The sequence below is a fragment of the Rana temporaria genome, chromosome 8 (genome assembly GCF_905171775.1).
Source record: "Rana temporaria chromosome 8, aRanTem1.1, whole genome shotgun sequence".
NCBI lineage: Eukaryota > Metazoa > Chordata > Amphibia > Anura > Ranidae > Rana > Rana temporaria.
The window spans coordinates 128589553-128601651 of record NC_053496.1 but is presented as its reverse complement, the minus strand read 5'-3'; the positions used below and the strand labels follow the sequence as shown (position 1 = coordinate 128601651).

The window sequence follows — 12099 nt, the reverse complement described above, 5'->3', positions numbered from 1 at the left end:
ATTATCTGCGCTACCCTTGATTCACGGAGCAGTAGCTCCGTAAATTGCGTGAGCGCTCCAGCAAAATGCCCGGCGTAAGCGCGCGCAATTTAAATGATCCCGTAGGGGGCGGGAATCATTTAAATTAGGCGCGTTCCCGCGCCGAGCGTAGGGCGCATGCTCCGTCGGGAAACTTTCCCGACGTGCATTGCGGCAAATGACGTCGCAAGGACGTCATTTGCTTCAAAGTGAACGTGATGGCGTCCAGCGCCATTCACGATTCACTTACGCAAACGACGTAAAATGTAAACTTCGCGGCGCGGGAACGACAGGTATACGTAACATTGGCTGCCCCTGCTATTAGAAGGAGCAGCCTTACGCGAAGCCTTATGCATTATGCTAGTCATATCTTAGGCTGCCGTCGGCGTAACGAGGTTCCTGAATCAGGAGCATTTGTAACGCCGGCGCAAGTAAGCAATTGCGCTGCGTAACTATGGTTACGCAGACGCAATTGCTTCTTGAATCTAGGCCACTGTTAACTTGCAGTAGAATTTTCACTTGTGTTCAGGTTGTGTCATACTCCCCTGATCCTTCTTGTGCCCAACTTTTGCTAATACAGAATATGTGTATATGCAACATGTATACATAGTCACCTCTGAGATTTCTGTAACTTTTAAGCCTTTTCCACACAGACTGACTCCGTCGCTACAGAGTCCGCCTGCTCCCGTCGGCTCAGAGATCTCTCCGCTGTACTCCGCTGAGCCGGCGGATGACAAGTTCCTCTCTTCTCAGTGAGTGGGGAGGGGTTTGTGCAGCGCCGCTGTCTCCTATGGAGAGATCTGATGAAAACGGACAGCATGTCTGTTTTCATCAGATCTCACCCGATCCGATCCGCCATGGACAGATGGGGACGTATTGCCATCTGTCCGATTTTGGCGCATCGGGTCGGATGTCAGCGGACATGTGTGCATGGAGCGCCCGTTCAGGTCCGCCGTCAAAACTGACAGGTGGACCTGAACGGTTCGATCATGTGAAAGGGGCCTTAGGGGTTCACTGTAATGTAATGTATACACTCCGTAGTAAGTATGTATTTAAAAAAAAAAACTATAATTAGTATTACCAACCTTTTTCCATAACATATACTTTGCTTGTGTTTCTTGTTTTCTCAGATAGTAACTGTGTGAGGATGGTACAGCTTGGAGTTGTCCACCAACTTCTAGACTTGTTAGAACAGCATGTTGAGAATGGAGATGTAGCTGTACAACACGCTGCTCTGAGTGCACTACGAAATCTTGCCATACCAGGTAATCAAAGCTTTTTAAATTGTAAATCTAAACCCAAAAACAAAAATGTTATATATTGCAGCTTACTGGTCTTTAGATGTGTATATAAAATGCACTTTTTATCTTTCAAAAAGTGTTTCCCAGTGTTAAACTTTTCATCTGATTTCTAAATTGCTGCATTTGTAAATTTTAAAAGCCAATATAAAGGAATAGTAGTGTTAAAAAAAAGTACTTGTGGGTTTAACCAATATTATTTTTCGTACAATTCTCCTTTAAAGGGGTTGTAAAGGTAAATGTTTTTTCACCTTAATGCATCCTAAACATCCGACGGTACCGCCCCACCCCGAACCCCCGTTTTACTTACCTGACCCCTCGAAAGTCCCGCTCGCGTCCACGTGATCCTCTTCGGTTCCCAGCCTGGCCATTGATTGGCTAGGCTGGACGGATTGATAGCAGCGCAGCCATTGGACCCCAGAAGACAGGGTTAGGGAACACTCTGTGCAAAACGAGCTGCACAGTGGAGGTAAGTATAACATGTTTGTTATTTAAAAAAAAAAAAGTTTGCCTTTAGTGTCCCTCACTCCCATCTCAAAAAGTTGGGAGGTATGCTATGGGGTTGATTTACTAAAACTGGAGCATGCAAAATCTGGTGCAGCTCTGCATAGAAACCAATCGGCTGTCAGGTTTTATTGTCATGTTAGAAACTGATTTTGCACTCTCCAGTTTAAGTTTATGAATGAGCCCCACTGACCTGCCTTGTGCAAAGCCACACCACTTTATTTAAACATAAAATCCAAATAAAATACTCTCAAAAGTAGTAAAATTAGGGCTTGTAACCATCTATTATCACAGCCCATGGACAGATCCTCCTCACATCTAGCCCACTATAACAACCTTCTATTTATACAAGTGTAGCACTGTCCCCGTTAGGCATGTGCATTTAGTTTCGTTCCAAATCGAATTTCGGACAAATTTTTCATTATTCGGACATTCGGATGCATACGAATTCCCGAATTGCAATATTAATGAATTTACCGAATCCGAACGTTTTCGATTCCGAATCGAAAACCCGCGGACGAAATTCGATCGGAATTCGATTTTTTTTTTTTTTCGAATTCCGATCAAATTTCGTCCACAGGTTTTCGATTTGGAATTCGAAATTATTTTTTTTTTTTTTTTCGAATTCCGATCGAATTTCAAAATTATATTCGAAGAGAGAATTTTCGAATTCGACCGGATTTTTCGAAATTCGGTCGAAAACGAACGAGTTCCGAAAACGAATTTAACACATGTAACGAACCTAACTTATAATTAAATAACGAATTAAAACGAAACGAAACTAAACGAAATTTTCCCTTTTGCACATGCCTAGTCCCCGTATGGCTTGCTGAGTGTTGGCTTCCTAGGCCTCTCTCTGAATACTTGCAGTTGGTTGCTAGGGGTTTCCACTTTTCCCACCCTTACTCCTGCTTGCTCGTTACTCAATGACCAGTCCAGGGTATTTGGGTATTTGTATTTTAATTTGGAACTTGGATGGTAAAAGGGATGAGTGGGGTACTCCAACTGGAACTATTCACAACGGATAAGGACAGATCTCACTTGGCTTCACCAGATTATTTGTGGAAACAGTCACACTGCTCTAACCATACAGCCACATGAATAAAGGAATTAAGGCCCAGATTCTCAAAGGACTTACTACGGCGCAGCGCCATGTACGCCGTAGTAAGTCCTAATCTGAGCCGTCGTATCTATGCGACTGATTCTTAGAATCAGTTACACAAAGATATCCATTAGATCCGACAGGCTTAAGTCTCTTACGCAGTCGGATCTTAAGTGCATTTTTTTTTGGCCTGCTAGGTGGCGCTTCCGTCGAAATCCGCGTTGAGTATGCAAATTAGCTAGATACGCGAATTCCCGAAAGTACGCGCGGCCGACGCAGTAAAGTTACGACATTTACGTTAGGCTTTTCCCGGCGTAAAGTTGCCCCTGCTATATGAGGCGCAGCCAATGGTAAGTATGGTCGTCGTTCCCGCGTCAAAATTTAAAAAGTTACGTCGTTTGCGTAAGTCGTCCGTGAATGGGGCTGGACGTCATTTAAGTTCATGTTGAAACCAATGACGTCCTTGCGACGTCATTTGGAGCAATGCACACTGGGATATTTTACGGACGGCGCATGCGCGGGGACGCACTTCATTTAAATGATACACGCCCCCTACCCACCAAATTTGAATTACGCCGCGTGATTTACACTACGCTGCCGCAACTTTACAGGCAAGTGCTTTGTGAATAAAGCACTTGCCTGAAAGACTTGTGGCGGCGTAACGTAAATCGGATACTTTACGCCGCCGCATAGATACGCCATTCTGCGAGAATCTGGCCCACAGTCTTCTTGCTCTCTCTAGCAGCAGACTTGATGCAATACATTATCTTCAGGATACTCTCTAGCACCCCGACAGACTGTCATTAGCCCGGCTGTCGGCTTTCTTCCCTTCAGCAGCCACAGTCCTCCACACACCGCTCCGGTTCCTCCTGCTTCCGTGCTGCCTCCTCTTGCAGTGCGGGAAAATTAACCCTTTCGCGGGACTGCGGGAAGAAGCTGTATGTGCTGGAAAGTCCCGCAGAATCCGTGCGTGTTGGGAGGTATGCGCAGGGCCGCCATCAGGAATTTTGGGGCCCCTTACACAGCCAGCTTAAGGCATGGGCCCCCTGAAGCAGAGAACCGGGGGGGGGGGTAAATAAAGAAAAATATATATATAAAAAAAGGGGGGTAACCATCCGTGGCCCTGGGGACCTCTGGGCCCTTTATTAAAAAGAAAAAAGAAACCTCTGGGCCCTTTAATAAAAAATAAATAAATAAAACATTTATAAAAAAAATACATAAAAAAAGGGAGGTTGCCATCCGGGGGTCTCGGTCTTTTAATAAAAAATAAAAAAATATAAACAAAAATAAAAATATAAACATTTATAAAAAATAAATAAATAAAAAAGGGGGAGTTGCCACATGGGGCCCTGGGGACCTCTGAGCCCTTTAATAAAAAAATATATATATTAAAAAAAATGTAAATTTTTTTATAAAAAAAGGGGGGGGGTTGTCATCCGAGGGCCCTGGAGACCTCTGGGCCCTTTAATAACAATAATAATAATATGGGGCTACATGTGTGCCAAGTTCCAAGTCCAGGGGACCTACGACCGTCCGGTAGTGGGTCCCCAAAGTCACCGGAGAAATTACCATTTAACATTGGAGTCTATGGAAGGGGTGCCCGGGTTTGAAAAATCGGTTCTCCCCGGCCGTAGGTCTCCTGGACAACAACCTATACACACTTGTAGAGGAAGAGTGGGGGCTACATGTGTGCCAAGTTTGAGGTCCAGGGGACTTACAGCCAGCTGGTACCGGGTCCCCAAATCCGGGAGATCAGGCGCAAAAATGTGACTCGAGTATAAGCCAAGGGGGGCGTTTTCAGCACAAAAAAATGTGCTGAAAAACTTGGCTTATACTCGAGTATATATGGTAGATTGCAAAAATAGCAATTATTGTAGTTTTCAATGGTAATATAAACCTAATTAAAAAAAGTTCAAGAATGACAGCTAAACTCTTTTTTTCAGTCTTAATCACTTTCCAAATAATTGCTGCCTCATTTACCGGCACTTTACAGGCAGCCTTGGTATTACACATAGGAAGAAGACAAAGCCCCAGCTTGTCACCCACACTTAGCATTTCCTGTCCCCAAAAGCATGGACACTTCTCCCCCATCTGTGACATTTTAAAGTGTTTACCACAGCACTATTAGAGAATGACATATTGAGCAAACGTTCAAGCAGTAGAGAACATTACTTATGTCGTTGGTTCTGTTCGGAATTCATGTTTTCCGTGATAAATTCGAGCGGTGTAATATAATCCATGGCGGATTCAGCCAACACTTAATCCTAATGTATTTCTCCAAGCCACCAAGTCCCTTGGCTTTAACCCTTGCACTGACATCTCATTAGCCTATGAAGGGTTTAAAACGACATTTACAGCAAAGAGGAGCAAAATGCTTTTTGTCATAGAGAGCGCTTTCCGTTTTCAAAATGTAATTTGGGGATTTGCATATATTGATTCTAAAACATTTTAATTTGAATTATTGTCAAGTTTTCAAATGCCCCCATATCTATTAGGACAATGGAGATGGGAGGAAAGAAAAAAGCATTAGAAGAGATTTTTCTTCTTGCAATCGGAAAACGCTGTAAGCAGGAGTGTTAAGCGAGTCATCCATCATATCCGGCATAGCAGAAGGACACATGAAATGTAATCCATCAATTACCTTATGAAGCGTGCAAGAAAAATAATTACCAAATCCATGGCTTTTTATTTTTTTGAATAACAACATGTAGCTCAGACAGCCGGGCCTGGGAAACGGTAGATAGGGGATATTTGCAGCGGGGGTCATTGCTGTGTTCATTGATTGTCCACATCATAGCAAGGAACAGAGCAGGCTCGTATCTGACCACTGAATAGAATAGGGTTAACATTTTAAGGGATTGGTCATGGAGAATAAGTGTGCTAATTGGCCTTCATCTGAATCACAATCCAATTCATTAGACATTTTCCATCTGCTATTATTAAGAAAAGGAATTTAATTCATTCCATAAATCAAATCAATATTCTAAAGATGAAGAATACAATCCTTAAATATGACTGGCACCTGTTAGGAGAGGGAAGTGTTAGGCTATTTTAGGTGTTGTATTTTGTCAGAAATAAGACTTTATTCATTTAGACTACCCAGGGCCAGATTTTTAGATATGTGCCGATCTAAGCCACTTTTATTATGCTTTGCCCAGAGCTGCTCATTTCCCAACAGCTCATATCATTTGCATTCGTAGCTTACGTGTGAAGAAATGCAAATATCTTAACGTGTTTTATCTGAAGATTGAAGGTACTTATAGACATTATATATCAAATAAGCAGAATTGATTCTTCAGTTATATATTAAATGGTTGGCAACCCTTGACAGGTAGAGATCTAAGCGGAAGCAAATGCTTCTATCCTTAAAGGGGTTGTAAAGGTAAAAAAAAATTCCCTAAATAGCTTCCTTTACCTTAGTGCAGTCCTCCTTCACTTACCTCATCCTTCCATTTTGCTTTTAAATGTCCTTATTTCTTCTGAGAAATTCTCACTTCCTGTTCTTCTGTCTGTAACTCCACACAGTAATGCGAGGCTTTCTCCCTGGTGTGGAGTTTCGTGCTCGCCCCTCCCTTGGACTGCAGGAGAGTCAGGATGCTATCTACGTTGCAGATAGAGAAAGGATCTGTGTGTTAGTGGGCGTCCTGACTCTCCTGTAGTGCAAAGGAGGGGGCAAGCACGACACTCCACACCAGGGAGAAAGCCTTGCATTACTGTGTGGAGTTACAGACAGAAGAACAGGAAGTGAGGATTTCTCAGAAGAAATAAGGACATTTAAAAGCAAAATCAAAAGATGAGGTAAGTGAAGGAGGACTGCACTAAGGTAAAGGAAGCTATTTAGGGGGGAAAACAATTACCTTTACAACCCCTTTAACAGTCAAGAAAGCTGCCTTGTTGGCCTCTGTTTGATCTGCAATTGCCATGGTCCTGCCAGGGCCGCCATCAGGAATTATGGGGCGCCTTACACAGCTTCAGGCATGGGCCCTCCTGGAGCAGAGAACCGAGGGGGGGGGGGGCGCAGCATGCTGCCGCGATTTGAGAAGCGTGGGGGGCCTTTACAAAAAAAAGAAAAAATAAAGAAAAATATATATAAAAAAAGGGGGGTAGCCATCCGGGGACCTGGGGACCTCTAGGCCCTTTAATAAAAAGACATAAAAAAATATGTATATATATATTTTTTTTTTTAAAAGGGGGGTTGCAGTCTGGGGCCCTTTAATAAAAAAAAAGAAACCTCTGGGCCCTTTAATAAAAAAAATAAATAAACATTTATAAAAAAAAATATATATATATATATATATATATATATATATATATATATATATATATATAAATAAATAAATATATAAAAAAAATATTGTTTTTATAAAAAAAAAAGGGGGTTGTCATCCGGGGCCCTGGAAATCTCCGGGCCCCTGGGTACCTCCAGACCCCTAAAAAAAAAAATTGGACTTTTAATAAAAAATGTAATAAAAATATATTAAAAAAATCTATAGATTTTTTTATAAAAAATAAATAAAAAAAAGGGGGGGTTGCCACCCGGGGGCCTGGGGGCCTCCATGCCCCTGGGGACCTCCGGACCCCCCAAAAAAAATTGTCCCTTTTAATAATAAATAAAATAAGAATATATTAAAAAAAAAATTTATAAAAAAAATGGGGGGTTGCCATATGGGGCCCTGTGGGACCTCCGGGCCCCTTACAGGTGTACTGCCTGTACCCCCCTGATGGCGGCCCTGGGTCCTGCACATGTGATCAGTTATGACTCCAGACATTTGATGGTTTGAAAGGTTGGTTGACAGTATAAGCAAATGTGACAGTTACATACTTGTTGGTTTGATTTCATGGTAGAAATAACCTAGCAAGGGCCTATTAAAAAAAAAGGAAGGTTTCCAAAATCCTTCCAAAATCCTTGCTTATTTTTAATAGGCCAGAGTGGATTGAGACTCTAAATCATGGGTCTTCAAACTACGGCCCTCCAGTTGTTCAGGAACTACAATTCCCATCATGCCTAGTCATGTCTGTGAATGTCAGTGTGTTACAATGCCTCATGGGATGTGTAGTTCTACAACAGCTGGAGGGCCGTAGTTTGAGGATCCCTGCTCTAAATGGTATTATGCATATGGAGATACTGGTAGCTGAAAATAACGATACTATACAGAAGTTTAATGGGGTGTGGCAGACCTGGATAACATTTAAAGATTCACTAAAGATCTTGGAAATTGTCAGAGCATACTTACTCTATTACTTACTCTATTTTTGTCTGTTTTAAAAAAAATTAAAAAGGCAAAGAAAGATTCAATAATCATATAATATGAGACACCACTATATATGTTTTTTCTCCTCGCTGTGTTTTTTTTTTTTTTCGCCCTGAATATAGAGGGGGGTTTTTTCGAGCGATGTATTACTTTGTAAGTCATCAATCATAAAAGTAATCATAAATTTAATGAACATCTCAACTATAATATGTATTTAGGATGATTTGTTTGTGTATGGTTTCTTTGTGTTTGTGAAAAACCTTGAAAATAATAAAAATATAAGGAAGGTTTGAAGAGTGCAGGGGTCAGTAGCAAGCAGAGCCAAATTCAGAGGTCAGTAGTGTGTAATGGACAAAATGCAAGGCTCAGGAGTAAGCAAGGAAAAGTTCAGAGATCAGTTGTATATAATGTAGATTGCAGGGGTCAGGAGTAAGTTATACAGAGTTTAGGGGTTATTGATATGTTACACAGAGTGCAGAGGTCGGGAGTATGTAATACAGAGTTTAGGGGTTAGTGGTATGTAACACCAAGTGCAGGGGTCAGGAGTAAGTAATGCAATGTTCAGAAGACTGTACTTTGTAAGGCAGAGTAAAACAATCAGGAGTAAGTAAAGCAAAGGTCAGTAGTAATGCAGAGTGAAGGGGTCAAGAGTATGTACCACGGAGTGCAGAAGTCAATAATATGTGACGCACAGGTCAGTATGTATTGTAGAGTGCATGGGTCAGGAATAAGTAATGCAGAGTTAAGAGGTCAGTAGTAAGTAGCACAAAGTGCAGGGGTCAGGAGTAAGAAAAAACCCTGTAGTACCCAGAGATGTGACACATATCATTAAAGCTAACTAAGAAGGGCATTCTTTTGAGAACAGAGAGGTACACATTTTGAAAAGTACATGTCAAAGCCATTGAAGAGGACAATCCTCACTCATTCTACAAACCTTGCAATAATGTATATGGGAAAAACAAACAAGAATACTTACCTATGTCCTTGTGACCTTTTTCTTTGTTTTTACCAATTTTTTTCCTGCCTCTGTGCTGCCTGGGTTCCCGTTCTTATGCTCTCATGTGAAAACTGTACTGCATTCTGCACATGTACAAGATTAAGCACATGCTGATGTGAACTTTGGAAAAGGCTGGCAAGGGGGGTGGGGGGCAATTTAAGTGTGGGCAGCACAGTGGTTAAGTGGTTGGCACTTCTGCCTGGCATCACTAGGGTTGTTGGTTCGAATCCCAACCACAGCACTTCCTGCCTGGAGTTTGCATGTTCTCCCTGTGCCTGCGTGGGTTTCCTCCGGGTACATCGGTTTTCTCCCACACTCCAAAGACATACTGGTAGGTAAATTGGCCCTAGTATATGTGTATGTATGGATGCGAGTTAGGGACATTAGATTGTACATTCCTTGAAGGAAGGGACTGATGTGAATGTATAAAGTGATAGGTAAATTTACAGCACTATATAAAGTAACTGTAATAATAAAATAAATAAGTAGTGGATGTATATGGATTATTTTTATAGAATAAGGATATTGTTTAGTGTCACATTAAAGTGTTTTTTTAGGTACTTCCTGTTATGGGGTGACATTGCTCAGTGTCTTTTGCTTCTGTGTTGTCATCACGTGAAATAAACTTCCAATGGAGTTTACAAGTAGTATATTCAACATACATTATGCAAGCATTGGTCCACTCAGTTCGCCAACAGCAGTCATCACCGGACAGCGTGTATGTAGACAGAAAGTGGCTGCAAGGGGCACTAATATGAATTTAAGATTAAAAGATATTTAATAAAAAAAGTAAATTGTTTGAAACATTACTAAACATCAATTAGGTATGGTTTACATCAGGGCTTTTTTTTTTATCATACAGTAGGTGGCGGAACTCAACCACGACCCCCCAAACCCCCCCCCACACACACACACACCCTCCAAATCACATCAAATAGTGGGTGTGGTCAGATTTCACAAACAGGCGCGTCTTAAAGGGCCATTTAAACCAGGAATGCATTACACACAGAGCAGAGTGCAGAGCTGTCACTTGTAAACACAGAAACTGGACTTCTGTGTTTACAAGTGATTGTGGTGAGCAGGCACTAAAAGGGTCTGAGCCAGAGGTGGTGGAAATGAGTTCCACCAAGTTCCACCTGGAATAAAAAACCTGATTTACATCTACTAAAGGATAAGTTCACTTTTGGAACCTATTACATGTTACACCCAGGGCCGATCCTAGGCAGGGTGCACAGGGTGCTTTGCACCCAGGCGCCTGCAGAAGTGGGGGCGCTAAAGTGGCAGAGTTCTCCCCTCCTTCCTTCTCTCCTTGTTTGTGTCCATCCAGAACTAGTGTTCCGAGCATAGGTGTGTGTCCATCCAGAACTGATGTGTCTCTGACCATCTCCTGTACTTTGTGTCTGCAGTCTCTGACCATCTCCTGTATTATGTCTGCAGTCTCTGATCATCTCCTGTACTGTGTGTCCGCAGTCTCTGACCATCTCCTGTATTATGTCTGCAGTCTCTGACCATCTCCTGTACTATGTCTGCAGTCTCTGACCATCTCCTGTAACATGTCTGCAGTCTCTGACCGTCTCCTGCATCATGTCTGTAGTATGTCTGAGGGCTCTTTCTAACAGACTCTCTAACAGAAGCCCTCTCTGTGTCCACCAGAGAAGCCCCTCCTCCAGGTCCCAATAAAGTACTCTGCTTCTCTTCCTGTATTTTGTTCATTGTTAAGAGATCATGTACGGATCCCAGGGTAATGAAGACTTTGTGGAGGAGCATCTCTGTGGTTGAGTCATTGACATTTGTAAAGGGGAGGAGTTAGTAAAATGACCACGCCCATGTGGGGGCAACAGAAATATTTTTGCACCCAGGCGCCTGTGACCCTAGGATCGGCCCTGGTTACACCTGTATTTAGGGTGGAACAAGTGACATGTTCCTGCTCTTTCTGCCCCCCCCCCCCAGAACCCCCCCTAGTGTGACAGCTCCACCCACACAGCTGTATCATTCATTCACAATTTCCTGTTATATGTTTCCAATGAATGAACTAGAAGTACGGTCAGCTGGACGCTTGTAGTTCTGAATGAACTGTGAAGGCGCTGATAAGTACCCTTGTAGTCCATTGACAAGCCTTGCAGATTTCAAGCTGACAGCCTAAAGCTGCAGGGCTTGTTTGCAGAAGCCTGACATTGTATCCCTGATCCAGTGATCATGAGTGCAATGCCTTCCAAACTCCTGCAGGAAAAAAAATGCACATCATATTTCTGCAAAAAGATGTGTATTTATTATTTGTTCTAAAAAATGTGAACATAGTCTTTAATAAAAGTGCATTCCAGTCAAACACAATCATTTTGTATTTACACCAACCTGATTTTATTTTCTTTGGCCAGTAGCAGCACCTGTTGATATGTTTTCTTTCTTTCATACTATACAGTAATACCTTGGATTACGAGCATAATTCTTTCCAGAAGAACAAAGCACTTGTATATCAAAGCGAGTTTCCCCATAGAAAGTAATGAAAACTCAGATAATCGGTTCCACAGCCACTGCTTGTCCATGCAGTACGGCATTGGGGCCAGAGGTGCGGGGGCTCGAGATACACTCGGAGACGCTCAAAGACACTCAGGAACGAAGTGTTCCCAAGTGTCTTGGAGTGGTCTCCGAGTGTCTCCGAGCATCACTGGCGCCCCAGCACCTCTGGCCAAATGCGGTACTGCACACCCCAGCAGCTTGAATCCTGCTCGGATTTTTTCGAATAGCTTGTATTGCGAAACGCTTGTAAACTGCGTTACTCGCAATCCGAGGTTCCACTGTACTATATTTTGTTAAAAAGCAGGTGCTTATTCTACACAATGCTTTAGCAAACTAAATGCCATTTATTTAGGGTTTATATCTATTGTAAAGCTGGGTATACATGTTTAGTTTTTCTGCAAAATGATTCCA

At 42.3% G+C, this 12099-nt stretch overlaps 1 protein-coding gene across 2 annotated transcripts in view; it reads left to right on the top strand.

The window, feature by feature from the left end:
* Nucleotides 1–12099, top strand: part of LOC120909074 (rap1 GTPase-GDP dissociation stimulator 1-like) — a 250748-nt gene that overhangs the window by 208540 nt on the left and 30109 nt on the right. For both annotated transcript variants that reach the window (XM_040320718.1, XM_040320717.1), the window contains one exon: nucleotides 1149–1283. In XM_040320718.1, coding sequence (XP_040176652.1) covers nucleotides 1149–1283 — 135 coding nt within the window. The remainder of the gene's footprint in view (nucleotides 1–1148; nucleotides 1284–12099) is intronic.